General features: G+C 44.6%; 1 protein-coding gene across 14 annotated transcripts in view; it reads left to right on the top strand.

Moving 5' to 3' along the window:
* Positions 1-19,608, top strand: part of FNBP1 (formin binding protein 1) — a 117,144-nt gene that overhangs the window by 52,716 nt on the left and 44,820 nt on the right. For all 14 annotated transcript variants that reach the window (XR_014003918.1, XM_081178746.1, XM_081178739.1 and 11 more), the window contains exons 5-6: positions 12,923-12,985; positions 13,634-13,738. Coding sequence is in view for 13 of the 14 variants with exons in the window: in XM_081178746.1 (XP_081034872.1) it covers positions 12,923-12,985; positions 13,634-13,738 (168 nt within the window). In the remaining variant the exon portion in view is untranslated. The remainder of the gene's footprint in view (positions 1-12,922; positions 12,986-13,633; positions 13,739-19,608) is intronic.

Here is a 19,608-nt window from a genome sequence, read left to right on the forward strand (position 1 = left end):
AAGGCACCCCCTAGCAGTCATTTAGTCCAATCCCTTGTAATGCAAGAAACCACAGCTATTTGTTATTTTCATCTGATTCCTCCTGGCTTCTGGGTGAAGCCAGAAAAGCAAGTTTGAAAGGTTTGTACACCTCTTAGTGGCTGGTTGGGACTGACAGAGAGCCCAAATATGGATGGTGAGCACTAGGTGCATTCCCAAGGGTCAACATTTTAGTACCTTTGTCCAGGACAATAGCATCACACGCTCCTGGGGGCAGATCTCATTCTTCAGCAGCGACAGCTGTTGGGGGACAAACTGTGTATGGACTTCATCCGGAAAGTGAAGGCTCATAGAATGGAATGTTCTTCCATTTCAAAATTTAAAAAAACATCCCCGCACATAGGAAGAGTAGCATCCCAGGCAGAAGTGGCATCTCGTTGGCCACTGGCCTCATCCTGTGGCCAGACTCTTATGTTCTTCTTGAAAGACTAGGACAATGGTGCAGTGATGGGAATGGGTGTTTCCCCCCCAAAAAAAAATAAAATAAAATGTTGGACTCCAATTCCCATTGGCCCCAGCAAGTATGGTCAGTGGTTAGGAATAATGGGAGTTGTAGTCTAGCAACATCTGAAGGGCCACGCCTTTGCCTCTTCTGGGCTAGACTAAGACCAGAGGTTTGGAGGGCCAGACTCAAATAGTGTGCTCTCAGGCAGGCAGGCAAGTTCCAAAGGAAATGAGCTTTAGTCTCCCAGGAACCTATTGCAGCAAGGCAGTTGCTCAGACCGAAGCCTCTGGTCCCAAAGCTTGCCTTTATACGGCCTGGTGGATTGCTCAAGTCAAGTTGCTGGACTTGGATTGCAGCCTAGATGGCACCATTGAGAAACACAGATTTTCAGCAGAAAAAAATACACCCCAAATAGCACTGGAGGAAAGGCACTGGCATCTAGCTCACCTCCATGAGGACTAGAATCTCTGATCAAGTCAAAACAGTACCACCCACCTTGTGACGTTTGAATTTGAGTGTGATGCCTTTGCTCATTGCCAGTATATCTATTGAGTAGGTGGATTGTTGAATCTCTTGCTTTCTGGCTCAGGAATCCACCTTAGGAATTTCATGATAGCAGGCTAATCTCTCCTGCTTTTACTCACACGGGGTTGTATCCAACAAACTTCTCCTCAGAGGAAGTTGAAAGTCAGGGACTCAAGTCCACTGCTTTCAGCCGGGCTGCTCTGAATATGACTGATGTTGGGTTCAGTCTGTGGCACTGTGAGCACTTAACATCATGTCCATGAGAGATGCATGTGGGTGGAGCCAGAGATAAAGTGGGTGGGGCAGATTTGAAAAGTGGGCAGGGCAGCCTCTTTTCTCTCTTGCATTCTTACCAACCCCCCTTTCTCTCTCCATCCACACCTGATTTTTCTCTCCTTGTTGCCTACATGAAACAAGGCCTCGGCCTGCCTGAAATTAAGCTCAGGCTAGTCCACCCTGGTTCTAGAATGCCCATCCCAGTGGTCCGAATTCCACCTTGACTACAGCACATGGCCCAGTATAACATTTTTTAACGCGTTCCAAGTCTGACCCCGCTGACATAAACAGCACTGGGTTATTAACAACAGAGCAACCGATAGAAAACGTGCCATTGAACATTGTGTCGAGGCCTCATCTGACTGGAAACAGTCAAACGACTAAAATCAAAGGGGCCTTTCTTGAAGACAATAACGTGGAATTCAGCACAGGCCCACAGCTGGGGTGGGGGTGGGGGAGATCTGCGCCATTAGCTTCTTCCCTCTGACGTCTGGGGCCTGCCTGGATTATTGTTCTGACAGGTTTCTTTCCCACATTGCTGGACCAGTTGAGAGAACGGGACGGGAATGCAGAAAATCGTCATTTTTTAAATCATAGCAGCAATTCCAAAAACTCTTGTGTGGGGACACATTAAAGATTTCATCATCATCATCATCATCATTATTATTCATAATAACAAGTGAGGAGAGCATTGCTGTTGAGCCCATGTCCTGCTTGCTGACTTACTCTTCGAAGCATCTAGCTGGCCACTGTGAGAACAGGGTGCTGGACTAGATGGCCTTTTGTGCTGATCCCACAGAGCTCTTCTTCACTATGGTAGTTAAGAAAGGAGCCTCCATCTTCAAAGTTAGTCTATCTCTGAATACAGTGGTACCTACGCTTCAGGTTACAGACTCCGCTAACCCAGAAATAGTACCTCGGGTTAAGAACTTTGCTTCAGGATAAGAACAGAAATCGTGCTCCGGCGGCGCGGTGGCAGCGGGAGGCCCCATTAGCTAAAGTGGTGCTTCATGTTAATAACAGTTTCAGGTTAAAAACAGACTTCCAGAACGAATTAAGTTCTTAACCCGAGGTACCACTGTACTGAGCAACAACCATTCTCTTGCTTGGGGACTTCCCACAATGGTTGACCACTGTGAGAACAGGATTCTGGACTGGATGGTACCTTTTTGACCTGATCCAGTGGCCAAGTGATATTACCTGTGGTTAACAGTTTGAAAGTGAAAGACCCTCTTCAGATGGACCAGAGTGTTTGATCTATTCATCTGTCTGCCGTTGCTGCAGAGGAAGGAGAAACATGGTGAAGGTTATTTCTTACCTGGCTCAAGTCCCAACGAATCCATTACATGATGAGCAAGTGTCTGTGGAGAAAAGTATCTCCCCGCGCCACCCCTTTGTGTGCATGGATTGTTCTGAAGACCTTGTACCTGTGATCCCTTTTGCACTGTTGTGTGAAGGGCTTTGATCCAAAAATAGGGAGAATTATAGATGTGGCTGATGAAGAGTAGGCTCAAATGGACCTCAGCTTGTGTGTGTCCATGTAGGGGGAGAGGCTGATGTCATTCCTGTCCCCAGATAGTTGTCCTTTGCCTATATGACATGGCTACCAGCCACGATGTCTATGCTCTGCCTCCATGGTTAGAGACAGTATTGCTTCTGAATTAAGAAAACTGGAAACTGCAGGGCAGGGGGAGGGTGCTCTTGTTCTTGAATCCTGCTACTGGCTTTTCCATAATGGGCACCTGGTTGGCCATAGTTAGAACAGGATGCTGGACTTGGTGGACCACTGGCCTGATCTGGCAGGGTTCTTATTATCGTCACATCTCGGTATCCACATTTCCATGAGTGCTGCTGCATATTACCGTATTTTTCGCCCTATAGGACGCACTTTTTCCCCTCAAAAAATGAAGGGGAAATGTGTGTGCGCCCTATGGGGTGAATACAGGCTTTTGCTGAAGCCTGGAGAGCGGGAGGCGTCGGTGCGCACCGACCCCTCTTGCTCTCCAGGCTTCAGGAAGCTATCCGCAAGCCTTGGGAGCCCAGCGGGAGTGCCCGCCGGGCTCCCAAGGCTTGTGGGCAGGAGGCTGCAGACCGAAGCACGGGGCGCGCTCTGGAGCGCCCCCGTGCTTCGCGCAGATGTCCGCAAGCCTTGCGAGCAGCAGCCTGTTCTGGGGGCTGGGGTCGGGGGAAGCTCGGGCTTCCCCAGCCCTGCGGCTGGGGGGGGGGAATAATTTAAAAAAAAAATTATTTCCCCCCCAAAAAAACGAGGTGCGCCCTATAGGGCGAAAAATACGGTACCTTCAGGGCTGCCTTGTCCTGTACGTCCCGAGTTGATCAATGGACTCACTTAGTGAAGCAACTATTAGTGGCCCCACTTAGGCCAGAAGCATAACTTGTGCCAACGATAAAGCATGCCCTTCAGTGTCATGGGCCTGACCCTGTGGAACTCCCTCCCACTGGAAGTCAGCCAGGCACCATCTCTGCTAAGTTTGAGGCACCTGGTTAAAAGTTTTTGATTGCAATCCAATGTGGAGATATGGAGAGCTGCTGCATTTAAGATTAACAGACAAACGATCAGAAACTGAAATTGACAGTCACGACCCATTGACTGGAAAATGCAAGGGTGCTTTCCTTAATTTTGTTTTTCATTTTGATTTTCAAAGAGGTTTGCAGGAAATGTCCATAAATAATCAGCCAAAGTGTTTGCTCCAGCTCCAGCCAAGATTATTCCTCTGTTGACTAGTAAATCCAAACAGTGCCTTGTGGGGACAATTAACCAATTGTTTCTTCAATACAAATGAGGCTTTTTCATTTTCATTTTTTTAATGGAACCTTTCATGAGCAAAATATTTCACATGATCCTTGCTCAATACAGCAGCACAAGCTGCTCGGTCCTGCCTCACCCTCAAACCCACCCCCCACCCCGCTTGTTTTGGGATGCATTTATTGCAGTTCTTTATGTTTTGATTTTTTAAAACATCTGCTCATGTCCAAGGCAGCTCCATCGTTGGGACTGCACCGTGAGTCATTGTGTTTTGCACACGCAGAGAGAGCTCAGCTGATGTCATGCTGGCAGCCGTTATCCTTTTGTGAGACATTGAGTTTGGAGTAGCTTCCTTGTGGGTGCAAAGAAGGACAAGAGTGCCTTCTCTGATTGCCTCACTGAAAAGAATATCATGGAGATTGGAAAGGTTCAGAAAGGGGCAACTGAAATGACGATGGGGATGGTGTGACTTCCCCGTGAGGAAGGGTTGCAGCATTTGGGGCTTTTCAGTTTGGAGAAAAGGTGAATAAGAGGCGACATGATAGAAGATTATGAAATCATGTGTGGCATGGAGAAAGGGGATGGAGAAAAGTTTTTCTTCCTCTGTTATATCACTTGAACTCATGGGCATTCAGTGAAGTTAGATGTTGGAAGATTCAGGACAGATGAAAGAAAGGACTCATTCACACAGTGCAGTTAAACTATGGAAGACAATGATGGCCACCAACTGGAGTGACTCTAAATGAGCATTGAACAGGTTCATGGAGAAAATGGTTATCAATGGCTACTTGCCACAGTGGCTACACTCTGCCTCCATAGAGGCAGCTATACTTCTGAATTACCAGGTGCTGGAAACCATAGGAGGGTAGAGTCCTCTTGTGCTCAGGTCCTGCTTGCAGGCTTCCCATTGGGGCATCTTGTTGGCCATTGTGAGAACAGGATGCTGGACTAGATGGTCAACTGGCCCAATACAGCAGGCTCTTCTTATGTTTTTTTCTCTCTGTGTGTGTGTGGTCTGCTGGTTCTGAACATGATATACAAAGTTTGGGTGTACATTGCAATTCTGCATGAAGTATAGAATGTAGAACTTTGCTTCCTGACTTCCACTTTTAAAACACTCAACCCAAGTTTCTGGTGAGCTGCGTAATTTTTCTAGTGATCAAGAGGAGAGCTACACTGACATAGTTTTGTTTGATCCTCACCATAACTACCAAAGTCAGAGTTATTATTTCCCTCCTCTAAGGAACTCAATGTAATGGACATAGTTCCTCGCATTCTATTTTATTTTTCACAACAACTCTTAGATGTTGGTTAGGTGGAGAGTGTGCAGTCTAAAGTCCCCTAGTGAACTTCATGGCTGAGTGAGGATTTCAACCAAGGTATCTCTTAGGCCTGGGACATATATCAATATATCTCCCAGGACTGGTATGAGGAGCAGACTGTGATGTTGGCTTCACGCAGCAGTATATTGCTGGTGAAACTACCACTGCTCCTGAGTCCCTCTGCTAGCGAGTTCCTCTACCCCATTCTGCCCTCATACTGTCCAGAGGGAGAAAAAAGGTGCATCAGTGAGGTACTGATACAACTTGTTCCTCCCTCTGCATCTTTAAACTGCTTGGCTGAGGAGTGTGTGGTTGCCACTCCCCTCAGCTGAGCAGTTAAAGGATCCCCCAGCCTGGCACAGGCTCCCGCTCAGGGCGGTGGGAATGGCAATATCAGGGATGGCTCAGCTGGGGATCAGGAGCCTTGTCGCGCCCCAGCTGAGCTGTACAAACAAGGCACCTTGTCCCAGCCCACTAGGTGCTGGGGTGAAACCGCCTCAGCTCCCGCAGTGAGAGCTGCAGCAATTTCACCCAGTGCCTCACAGGCTGAGGCCAATGCAGCTTGTCTTTTCATGGTATATCGCCAGACCGTGATGTTTGGCTGGTGATATACCGCGATGTTGAAAAGCTGATACTGCCAAGCCCTAGTCTCTCTGGTCCAAATGCAACATTCAAACCACTACACCACACTTCCTTTCAAATGATCATATGCTACCTGGTGGAAACGTTAAATGATAATCCCTTGTTGTGATGGCTTGGCTGGTTAGAGGATAGAGAGAGGTGTGAAGAAACGGGCCTATTGCGCAGAGGTAAAAATTATATTTACTGCTCCGGCCACTTCTGCCTCTGATTGACATGTTGCCTTCAGAATGTGGTCCTGAAGGAACTGTTGCCCTGAGGTTGGAAAAGTGCTTTTTCTCTATGGCAGCAGTCATATTGCCTCACTTTACAGATAGAAAGAAACTGGAAAGTATAAGATCGAAAGGGAGGTGTGTGTCCAACCAGGACTTTCATGGGGTATGAACCATGGATCTTCAAAGTCTGACACACTCAGTGTTTTGGACTATGTTGATATGGAGAGAGCTGATGTCAAGTTTCCAAAATCTGTCATTGTGAGAAACAAACACATTAGTTGCTTACCAACTGATTTTAAAAACAGACACATAAACACACTTTACAGTGACTCAACTGAAGAAATCTCTCTGAATATTTAGCAAGGATCTTGGGTATCTGTCGGCTTCCTCTCTGCATTTGAGGCATAAAATAGATTCATCCCTTGAAGGGGATGCTTGATGCAGTTAAAATAAATTCCTTTTAAATGTCTTGTTTGTCTTGAAGCCTCACAAGTGAAGAAATTAGGGCTGTGCACCAGATTTGGCTGAAGGCCAAAGCCCGAACTCGGGCCAGTTTGCAGAGATCCAGGCTTTGGCCAAGTCTTGTGAAAACCCACTGCAGAACCGTTATTGAACATTACAGTGGTACCTCGGGTTACAAACAGCTCGTGTTACAAACACTTCAGGTTAAAGACTCTGCTAACCCTGAAGTAGTACCTCAGGTTAAGAACTTTACCTCAGGATGAGAACAGAAATCGCGCAGCAGCAGGAGGCTTCGTTAGCTAAAGTGGTACCTCAGGTTAAGAACGGTTTCAGGTTAAGAACGGACCTCCGGAATGAATTAAGTTCATAACCAGAGGTACCATTGATTGTGCAAGGCATGGAAGAGGTGAAAAGAGAAAAGATTTTCTCCTTCATAATGCAAGAACTCATGGACTAGAATCCATGAAGGTGGAGGTTGGAAGATTTCAGGACACGTAAAAGGAAAGATTCTTTACACAGTGCAGAGTTAAACTGTGGAACTCTGAAAGTACACAAGGAAACCACCAACTTGGATGGCTTTAAAGAAGGATTGGGCAAATTCATGGAGGAGGAGAAGGCAACCATGGCTACTAACCACAATGGCTATGTTCTCCCTTCATTGTTAGAGGAGAAATTCTTCTGAATATGAGTTGCTGGAAAGAACAGGAGGGGAAAGGGTTGCTCTTTCACTCAAGTCCTGCTTGTGGGTTTCCATTGGGGCATCTGTGAGAACAGGATGTTGGGCTAGATGGGTCACTGGCCTGATCCAGAAGGCTCTTCATATGCTATCTTGGGTAGGAAGTAGAAGCTTGTGCTGAGCACACATTTTTCCAGCAGAGAAATGTGGGTGCATTCAAAACTGTTAAGGATTGACCTCTCCACTCACCAGCTCACCACAGGGAGTGCCCTGGAGAGGCAGCACTCAGCAGGATTGGATCACCAGCTGGTGAGCAGAGGGTTCAATCCTGCAGGTGTCCAGGGAGGTGGAGGCACAGCATCTCCTTCCCCTTCCCAGTCACATTAATTAGGAGTTTAAAAACCCTGATTAAGCATTAGCCTTGCCAGTGAATGATTTCAGGACTGGATCCAGGTAGATCTGGGTGTTCCCTCAGTCAGGGCAATTTGGGAACCTGGATCGAGTTGGATGGACTGTGCACCATTCTAGGTGGGGGGGGGGGATTTATACCCTTTATTCCTTTGAAAGTGCTTGAAATAATAGAAGTGTAGTTTAAACTGTTTAAAACTTACTATTCCCATCCTGGGTTTCATTCCCCCACTAATCTTTGGTTTTAGTACCTTGTTGCACCATTATTATGATATTGTTTTTAAAAAGCTTCTCTGTTCGGCCCCAGAGAAGACTTTCTCTGTGCCCAGACTGGGATTAATCTCTTGTCTCTTACGTATTTCGCAACCTGGAAAAATGAGAATTACAGATCACACTGAATTAAAATATCTTTTGTTTTGGCCAGGCAGCTATTTTAGCTGTGGAAAATGTGAAGTTGCTGGCTCCCCCACTCCCACCCCCCGCAGTTGCCTGGAAGGTTTGATATCCAGGAAATTAAGTACAGTAAAACAAAACAAAACAGAAGCAAAGGCCTCTGGGATGGTTCATCCACCATTCTGCCCTCATTGCTCCCAGTAACATTTTTGGGAGGTCAGGTTTAAAAGCTGGATACAAGGCGAGGTGGAATGAGGTTGGGCTGGATCTGAGGCTGTGCTTTGGGGAATACCGAGCTCTGAATATGCTTCTTTAAGAAGGATATTGATAAGCTGGAAGGTGTGCAGAGGCGGGCAGCCAAGATGATAAAGGGTATAGAAACCAAGCCTTATGAGGAATGGTTGCAGGAGTTGGATATGTTTAGCCTGGAAAATAGGAAACTGAGAGGAGATGTGATAGCCATCTTACATACATACATCCATGCAACATTTTATTTTTATGCTGCCTTTCCATAGTTGAGGCATGTTCAAGGTGGCTTACAACATGAAAAAACTCTTAAAAGTTGTCATAAATAAAACATACAAACCAGATCAAACGATTTCCACATAAATCATAATAAGATCTAAAATAAAGGTGCAAAAAATTAATAGCAATAATAGCAACAACCCTCCCAACTAAAGCACCTTGAGTCTGTTCAGCAGCCTCAGCTTTTGTAGCTGGAGTCATTCGGGGCCCCGCCAGGCCAGGTGGGAAAAGGTCTACAAGGCAGGAAGCTAGTCTTCCAAGACTTGCAGCCAAGTGATATATATCTGAGGGGCCATCACTCGGAAGTCAGAGCAAGCTTTTCCCCCTGCTGCTCCAGAGGGTAGGACCTGAACCAATGGATTCAAATGACAAGAAAGGAGGTTCCAGCTAAACATCAGGAAGAACTAAGTGCTGTTCCACAGTGGAACAGATGGCCCCTGAAGCTGGTGGACTTTGTTGGAGATTTTTTCCACAGAGGTTGGGTGACTTATGTGCCAGGGATTCGTTAGCTATGCATTGCAGGGGGTTGGACTGAGTGGCCCTTGGGGTCCTTCCAGCGCTTCGATTCTAAGTTGCTCCAGCCAAGAACAAGCCGGAGCTGAGACCTTTCTAAAGGGGGGGGGGAGAGTTGTATCCAATACTAGATCTACTCAGAGTAGACCCATTGAATTCAATGGGCATGACTAGCTTAAGCCTATTAGTTCCAATGGATCTACTCTAACAGGGCTAAGTTAGTCACACCCATTAAATTCTGAGGATCTGAATAGGGCTAGCACCGGATGCAACCCATTAATTCCACATTTATAAATAATGTGATTCCTGCATTGCAGGGGGTTGGACTAGATTATCATTGGGGTCTCTTGCAATTCTATGATTGTCAACCAGGCAATGTCCAGGTAGAACAGGCCCCTGAGCCTTAGTGTGCTTTGAAAGAAACATTAGCCCTGGAGGAGAGCAGGTGAGCCTGTATTGCAACCCCCCCCCCCAGGAGTTGCAGGCGGTGTAAGCTGCCTTACTTTTATCTGCTTAGCAGGTATTAAAATATCCCACAGGTTGATGTGACAGTGAAGCAGCTCCAGAGAAGAGGAATTCATATTCAGAATGTATTTTTTCTAATGCTGTATTGCAGTGGGTGTTGGATTTTCCTTTTTTAAAAAAGGAGATAATTATTCTCCATGTGGTAGAAAAGATTGGCACAGGACGGGTGTCATCAGAGTTAATGGGAAACGATGACTCTTTCAGCTCTGCCCGTAATCCAGCTGCATTGCCTTTTATGGCTTCAGCTGGCCTTTAATTGAGTGTTCGTTGTAGGTATGAGTATGGTAACCTGGCTAAGATACTCTGAGTAGATCTACCAAAAATTATGGGCATGACTTAACTGAGACCCAGAAATATCAGAGCAGAAGTTAGACAACCCAAAAAATGTTCCCCTTTCCAGTTAGGGCTGGGGTGGCCAATGTGCTGCAACTCCCATCATTCCAGACTAACATCTGGAGGCAGAGGTGTAGTGGTCCAGGGTCATAGATCCATTGCTGTTTCTGAAGCTGGGTCCCTGCCTCCTAGAGCTTTCCAATTACCGGTAATATGTCATTGGAGCCCATCAGAATTGAAAGGAGGTGAGTCAGCCACTGAGGATGGGCTCCTAGGGTCACTCTGAAAAAGGTGGGTAGAAAGGACACTTGAGGAGTTGTGTTTGCTCCAAAGCTAAGTGTTTAGGGACATTGAAAACATAAGGGGCTCCAGTTTCAGCAGAATGGGGTGCAAGTTCTGTTACATACAATGGAACTTCAGAAGATAATTGGAGTACAGTGGTACCTCTGGATGTTAATGGGATCCGTTCCGGAGCCCCGTTCGCATCCTGAAGCGAATGCAACCCACATCTGCGCGGGTCGCGATTCGCCGCTTCCGCGCATGCGTGTGACATCATTTTGAGCATCCGTATGTGCAAGCAGTGAAACCTGGAAGTAACGCACTCTGTTACTTCTGGGTCGTCGCGGATCGCAACCCAAAAATACTCATCCCAAAGCTACTTCAACCCAAGGTATGACTGTACTCCAAATCATTTGTCCATGTACATGCACAGATGATAATATACCTAGCTGAAAGGCAACATGGGGAGATCTTCACTGATCATTGCAATGTATTCCTGCTGCTGCTGCTGCTGCTGCTGCTGCTGCTCCTCCTCCTCCTCCTCTTCCTTAAATTTTAAGAGCATTGTATAGTGCATGGGTAGGCAAACTAAGGCCCGGGGCTGGATCCAGCCCAATCACCTTCTAAATCCAGCTCGTGGACGGTCCGGGAATCAGTGTGTTTTTACATGAGTAGAATGTGTCCTTTTATTTAAAATGCATCTCTGGGTTATTTGTGGGGCATAGGAATTTGTTCATTCCTCCCCCCCCCCAAAAAAAAATAGTCCGGCCCCCCACAAGGTCTGAGGGACAGTGGACCAGCCCCCTGCTGAAAAGGTTTGCTGACCCCTGGTATTGTGTTAGAAGGTTGTATAATCTTAGAAAGATGGCATAGCTGGGTGGAGTGGAGGGGTGTGGCTGGGATTTGCCACCACACTACTGCCTGGAGGGCACCATGTTGGCTAGTTAAGAGAAACAAGTTGCTGACCCAGAAAGTAATGTGGCTTGGAAGAGAATCTCATTTAAAGTATACATATTTTAAAAATGCATTGTAAGGGGTTGAACTAGATGGCCCTTTGGGTCCCTTCTAACTCTACAATTCTATGATTCAATGACTGGGGATATAGAAATAGGTGGGTTATACCGAGTTGGTTTTTTTGAATTGGAAAAATAATACCGTTGCAGAAAATGATAATGCTCATACATATTTCATAATATTCAATTTTTCATAATGAAAGTATTGAAATAATGAAATACCATGGCCGTTAGGTTACCAGTTAAGGTCCTTTTAAACAAATTCTCAGGTTAAAAATGAAGCCGTGAAACAATTAAAAATATATGAAAAAATATTTGTTCAAGAAAATATAATGACAAAAGGATTAATGTCATATTTGTATAAATCTATTATAGAGGTTCCATTTTGCCCTCAGCAAAATTTGGGAAGCTGTGGGAATTGAACAGGAATAAAAATCGAAGAAGCGGCTATGGGTAAAAACCCCTATATAAATCTATATGGGCAACAACAAAATAAAGAGCACTTAAAATTTTGCACAACTGTTAACAGTGGTACCTTGGTTTTCAAACTTAATCTGTTCCAGTAGTCCGTTCGACTCACAAAACCATTCGAAAACCAAGGCGTGGCTTCTGATTGGCTGCAGGAACCTCCTGCACTCAATTGGAAGCTGCGGAAGCCGTGTCAGACATTTGGCTTCCGAAAAACACTTACTTCCAGGTTTGTTGCATTCGGGAGCCGATTTGTTCGGGAGCCAAGCCATTCAAGTACTGAGGTATCACTGTACTTTACATCAAGACGCGTATTCTATATAAAACCGAACAGTTATCCCATGTGTTTGAGAGGATGTCCCATTATAAGGACATATCAGCATATGTGGTGATAGTGTCCAAAAATATAAATATTTTGGTAAAATGTATTTACAGAAATGTCTTTAATTAAAAGCATTTCCGATTACTTCAGGAATAGCTCTACTTCATTTGTATAGTCAGGATATGCTGCAAATTAGAAATAAAGAGCTCATAACACATTTATTAACCGCTACAAGAACAACCATTGCCAGGACATGGAAATCATTGCAATTATTAACTGTGGACCAATAGTATAATGCAATTTGGTTAACAGTGTTATTGGAAAAACTGACACAAAAATTAAAATTAGCAAGAGGCCAAAAGAAACATGGCTATTTTTATGCAGTTTGGTATTATTTTATTGATTATACGAACCATGAGGCATACAGCAGAACAGTACCTATAGTTTACACCGTTACACTTGCATGAAGCATGTTTTAATTTTCTTCCTTACTTCCTATAAATTCCTATAAACCCCTATAACTTAACATTGTTATTGATTCAAAATACCTTTTATTAATGGTCAAAAATCTAAGCATATACATTATTAAACATCATTTAACACAACTTGATAATATATTGAGAAACGTTTATCTGAGTGTATACAGTTTTATTTTAAGTCTCATTTTGTGTAACTTGCATATCATATGTCTAAATGTAATAAATATAGGGCAAACAGGTGTACACACGTTTTTGTCTCAGTACAGTTCCTTAATAACTCTTTGCTATGGTTTTACAACAGCACTTTCATGACGGCAGAAAAGCTCAGCAGCACATCGAAACTTGCTGGAAGCAGCTTGAATCGGTGAGTTAAAAAAAGCCCCCCTCCTGACGCTGGTGGGTCTTACGCAGGGGTTTCACACAAGGAAGGGTCTCAGACAATCTCCACGAGGTCCAGGAACATTCTTTCCAGAAGAGGCAAGTCAAGTGGGTTAGGTGTTGTGTTCCTGAGCCATATCTTATTTTATTTATTCTTTATTTCACTACATTTATATACTGCTTGATTGCAGTTTTGTGAGGAGCAAAACATCAAAATCATAACTGAAAGCCCATTTCAAGCATTCCAAGATAATTAGTGAAAAGAGATTAAAACACATAGCTTTCTACATAAGCTTGCTTAAACAAAACATTTTTTTGAAAAGGATACAGCAATGCCTGGTGTCAAGAGACAGGGAATTCCTTGCTCAAACCTTATTCCCTCCCATTATTACTATTATTGTTATTGTTATTTACATTTGTATCCCACCTTTCCTCCAAGCAGCTCAAGGTGGCTTAGATAGTTTTCCTCCTCCCCATTTAATCCCCACAATGACCCTGTGAGGTATGTTAGACTGAGAGGTCACACCCAGCTGGCCCAAACTTCATGGCCTAGTAGACGGGATTCGAACCCTGATCTCCCAGGTTCTAGTCTGGCCACTCTAACCGCTATGCAACACTGCCTTTCCCTTAACAGAGTAAAAGAAGATTTGAAAGGGACTGCAAAGAAGCGGACAGGGCACAGCAGTATTTCGAAAAGATGGACGCCGATATCAATGTAACAAAAGCAGACGTCGAAAAGGTAAACAAAAAAAAAATGGAGGCAGGAGATTTGGGAACTTTCTGCGAAGAGGGATTACATGTTATAAACCACTTGGGAGTCGTAGTTCTGTGAGGGAAATAGGGGTGCTTCCTATCAACTTTCTGCGCCCAGGATTCTTTGGGGGAAGCCATGACTGTTGAAAGTTGTATGATACTGCTTTAAATTGGAATCATGACAACTGTTAGTATATTTTATTGATTGATTGAGCTCAAGGTGATGTAAATGCTCTCCCCCTTCTTAATTGATTCCCACAACAACCCTATAAGGTAGGTCAGGCTGAGAGGCAGTGACTGTCCCAGGGTCACTCAGTAAGCTGAACCCTGGTCTCTCCCAACCACTACACCGTACTGGCTGTCAGAACAGAGGTCTTAGCTATCATCTCACTGTCCTCACAGAGACAGAAGTTGCCCCAATGCTGTTTTAAAAGAAAGTCACACACAAGCTTCATACCTAACTGAGCTCCCAAACGGACTGAGCACTTGCAAAACAGATAACTTCCAGTATGTGTTGGTTACTGCTGATTTTGAGAAAGCCAGGTCCGTTTCTGGTGATTGCATCCATAGCGCTCCTCTGGGAATTTCGATATTTCAGACATGGCTTGCTAAAAATAGCCAGGGTGCTCTTCTCAGCTAGAAATAAACTGCAACAAGGGCTAATCTCCATAACTTTTCTGGAGGAGCAAATTCCAGAAGGCATGTAGCTGCATTTGTCCCCCTATTAGGAAAGCTTGCAGCATTTGGGACTTATTCATGCAGCAATTAATTAAACTGTGAAGCCTGCTGCCACAGGAGCAAGCATTACTGCCACAGGAGGCAGTAATGGGCACAACTTGGATGGCTTTAAAAGGGGTTGGGCAACCTCATGGAGGAGAGGGCTGTCGATGGACAACCTCCATGGTCAAAGCGGGTGTTGGGGTGCATATGCCTATGTTTTTGTTCAAATTATTCAGAACCATGAGGACTAGGTTACTAATTTTAGGCTGTACCTCAAGAGTAAAGGGTCTGCTTTGCAAGAAGGATTTCCCAGGTTCAATCCCTGGTAGCATCTCCAGGTAGGGCTGCCCTTCTTGCTGAGGTAGACTGCCTCTGGACATGGGGGTTTCATTTCAGTACAGTGGTACCTCGGGTTAAGAACTTAATTCATTCCTGAGGTCCGTTCTTAACCTGAAACTGTTCTTAACCCGAAGCACCACTTTAGCTAATGGGGCCTCCTGCTGCCGCTGCGCCGCCAGAGCACGATTTCTGTTCTCATCCTGAAGCAAAGTTCTTATCCCGAGGTACTATTTCTGGGTTAGCGGAGTCTGTAACCTGAAGCGTCTGTAACCTGAAGCGTTTGTAACCCAAGGTACCACTGTATTGTGGTTCAATGACCTTCACTAAGGCCCACATTACTTCCCACTGACCATGGAATTTTGACCCCAAAATGGCCAAAAAGAAATATGGAAAACCCTCTGCAAAAGGCAAACAGGGAGGGGGGAAATGCTCTCTCCTCTGTCTGACCTCCCCACCCCCAGTGGTATCTGGTGAAACAGCTGCCACAAACCAGCAAAACATGAAAAAGTAAGGCTTGTTTAAGGCTGCTTATTAGTTTACAGTACTACATGCAGGTCTGCCTGTTTGGATATCTGAATCTGCGATCTATAGGGAGTTTTGGGTACTAATTCCTTGTGTTTGGATATGTGAATTTTCATATAACAAGTGTTTGGATAGCGAGAGCTGCCTGTACATCCCAATATGGACATGTCTTTCCCCTTGTTAAATTCTTGGCTTGCTGGGGATCCAGCAACTAGATACAAACCAGTCTCCTCCTATGTCACCACATTTCTTTGAAATGCAAAGCGGGGGGGGGGCACTTTTGCTCCCCACACCCTAAATGTAAGCCTGTGCTGTTCGCTGCCAGCTTTAAACTTGCCAGAATCTCTCCCACCCCCAAATACAAAGCTGGACCACAGCAGATTGTCATTCCAAGGAGCATCACAGCTATCAAAACAGTGGCCTGTGTTTTGGCATTTAATTTTGTCAGAAATTATAAATAATGCCAAAGAAACAATTGCTCGTTGTCCAAAATTTCACTGAATATTTTCTAAGATACCAATGAATTGGTCTTATGTATCATCTTGGCAGCTCAAATAGTAATAGCAACTGAATGGAAAACAGCCCAAAACCTTACACTGTGTGCTTGGTGCCACTCAATCTGGAATGTAGCTATAATGGAGAAAACTCTGCATATTTTGAGATTTTGACAAGGACTAGAACCTCCAGGTGCTTTCTACAGGATTTGACATTCCTTTACAACATAGACAACAGAGCCATTATTTTCAAGACAGCCCTCGTCAGAAGCCAGGCAAATCTGGAACTAGACTTTCATAATACTTTGTTAAGGTTTTTTGCATAATACAATAAAAAACAAACTAAACAAAAACAAAAACTGAAAAAAGAAAGGAAAATGCAGAGTCCTCTCTCAAAGGTAGTGCTGAACCCGTCACCCACAGAAAGGGGTGGACCTTCCCATATCTCACCTGGGAACTCCCCTTTCTTCTCCCAGCCAGTCATCACCTTCATGTGTGTATAATCCCAATGATGGCCCAAAGCAGAGGAAACCAAGGAAAATAAAAAAGAAGAAGGAAGATAAAAATCTGGAACTTAACTTGATAATTTGATAACGCTGGTGTTCTTTACCTAGACTTGGTTATTAACCCCACATGCAACGGACTGTACAAACTCCGCAAGCCTATATTATAGGTTTTTCCATCTTTTAATTAGCATTAAAAAATAAGCACTCTACTTCATTTGAGGTTTCTAAGCAGAGGACCGGGTGGTCACTTGCCATGGATTCTTTAGCTGTGATTCCTTTGTTGTACTAGATAACCCTTGGGCATCCCTTCCAACTCTGCAGTTCTATGATTCTGTGATTTATTTGCTGTTATAATTCTTCTCTGTGTCCTATGTACAGTATAAAATGAAATTTTATATATATATATATATATATATATATATATATATATATATATATATATATCACTGGGGTTCTCCACGCTTGTGCAACTAACCATGCCAGTAGCCACTTCTGAATGATGGGCCAATAAAATAGGAACTACACACAGAGAGAGCTGTATTTGCCTGCCTCCCTTTGGGTGCTTTGCCGTAAGCATGTGATGTGGGGCTCATCCTTACATAATTTGCAAGAGCAGAATAGGACATTGTTTAATCAAGGGACTGCTGTGATAGTTTGGGGGAAGAGGGGGAGGCAAGCAGGAGGAGGGAAGCTTGGAGGGGGTAGTTTAGCAATAACCCAGAAGCCGCTCAGCTTCCAGAGGATGATGCAACAGAATCATTTTCTTTCTCTCTCTCTCTCTCTCTCTCTCTCTCTCTCTCTCTCTCTCTCTCGTGTTTATTTAGGAAGTTTTTAGACAGTTGGGAAAAAAGTAGTTCCTTTTCTTTTTTTTTTAGGAAGCTGCCTTGAACAGATTCAGACTGTTGGTTCATCTAGCTCAGTATTCTCTACACTGACGGGCAGCAACTGTCCAGGGTTTCAGGCAGGGGACATTCTCATCTCTCCTGGGACCATCTGCATGCAAAGGAGATGCTCTGCCATTGCCCTATAGTGCTGGAAGGTTCTAGTCCTCATGGTTCTAAAATAATTTTGTTGTCGTTTAGTCGTGTCTGACTCTTCATGACCCCATGGACCAGAGCACGCCAGGCACTCCTGTCTTCCACTGACAATTGAACCAGACAATTGAACAAGTCAAAGCCTTCAAATATCTGGGTATCGTTTTCCAGTCGACCGGGTCCTGGGATGTCCATCAAAAATGTGCCAAAGAAAAAGCTGCTCAAAGCATCAAGATGCTGTCCCGCTTCTTCTATACGAAGGGGGGCAGATACATCCCAGCAGCCCTTGAAGTTTTTCAAGCAAAACCTCTGGCGCAGTTACTGTACGGGGCGCAAATCTGGACGGGGATCCATTGCTCCAGTCTCGAAACTGTCCAGTCCAAATTTCTAAGGCAGATACTCGGTGTCCCCTCCTGTGTTCCAAACGCAGCATTACGACTCGAGGCCTGCCTTCCATCTGTGGAAACTCGGACCTGGCAGAGAACATTTAATTATTGGCTTCGTCTCAATCTGAATCCTCCTGGTCTACTGCCGCTAGTAATGCAAGACCCTCACAAAAGCAAGTGGTTTAAAACTGTGCAGCAAAAACTCCTTACATGCGGTCTGCACTCACAGTCCCTACTATCAATGGGCCTCATTAAAGCAAAGAGTCTAATAGGCCAGCGCCTGAAAGACATTGAACGACAAAACAACCTGACTATTTTAAAGAAACTGTGCCCATGGTATACCTATTTTCCCCCTTCTCATTTTGATTCTCCAGCTTCATATTTGTCTAAACTAACCATCCCAAAATACAGACGTGCCTTTACATTGGCTAGATGGGATGTTCTTCCCTCTGCTGTACTCGAAGGTCGTTACCAAAAGACTCCATTTGAAAAACGACTCTGCCCATGTGGAGATGGTAACACGGAAACAGTGTCCCACGTCCTTCTTACTTGCCCCCTTTATAAAGACCTAAGGAATGAGATTATTACTCCACTCATTCTCTCCAACCCCGGCCGTTCACCAGACATTACACTGTATTTTCTATTATCTGATACGGATAGTCAGATAACAGAGAAGGTCGCGAGGTACATCGAGAGAGCTGCGAAATTGAGGGCCACCATCTGAGTGACAGACCTGTTCACCCGACGGACCTCCTTTTGCCTGTTCTTTTCTTCCTTTTATCCCTATTCTCACTTTTAACTCTTGTACAGCTGTGGCCTGTTGGCTTTGCTAATAAAGTTTTGAAATTGAAATTCCACTGCCTCCTGCAGTTTGATCAAGCTCATGCTGGTAGCTTTGAGAGCACTGTCCAACCATCTCGTCCTCTGTCGTCCCCTTCTCCTTGTGCCCTCCATCTTTCCCAACATCAGGGTCTTTTCCAGGGAGTCTTCTCTTCTCGTGAGGTGGCCAAAGTATTGGAGCCTCAGCTTCACAATCTTTCCTACCAGTGTGCACTCAGGGCTGATTTCCTTAAGAATGGATAGGTTGGATCTTCTTGCAGTCCATGGGACTCTCAAGAGTCTCCTACAGCACCATAATTCAAAAGCTTCAATTCTTCGGTGATCAGCCTTCTTTATGGTGTCTAGCTTAGTACAGATTTTATTTGCTTGGCTCTCTTACCCTCCACATTCCCAAATTCTTCTTGGCCCTGAGACCAGATCTCTTGCTGGCTTCATTCAGAGACGGCTGCTGTTTTTCTCCACCGGCTTGATGACCTACTTTGCGTATTGTCTGAGCCCATTTTTGGAAGTGACACCCTAGCTTGCTTCTCCATGTGTCTGATTACTTTAGTAGAGCGTATATTGTTCCCTTAGGTGTGCAGACACATATTTCTTTGCATCTCTGGGGAGCGCCAACATTGTCCAAAAGTGATGTGTTTGTTTGAATTATATATTTGTTTCTTCTTTTTTGCTTAATTAAGAGCTGTGAGTCATTCCACCTGCCCGAGTGGGTGAATTAAGCGGGGGCGGGGCAAGTTTTTCCTGTGTACATCATCACTCAGTTCATAGTTATAAACTATGGAACTCACTCCCGCCAACCAAGATGGCTTTAAAAGAGCATTGGACAAATTCATGGAGGAAGATAAGACTGTCAGTAGCTGCTAGCCCTGATGGCTATGCTTTGCCTACACAGTTGAAGGCAGTATAATTAATTAATTAATTAATTAATTGTGTAAACTGCCCTTCACCCAAATATCACAGGGCAGTTCAATAAAAACAAGAACTATGACAGAAACAAACCAATAACCCTCCTCCC

Source organism: Podarcis bocagei (assembly GCF_964188305.1).
Source record: "Podarcis bocagei genome assembly, chromosome: Z".
Classification (NCBI taxonomy): Eukaryota; Metazoa; Chordata; class Lepidosauria; order Squamata; family Lacertidae; genus Podarcis; species Podarcis bocagei.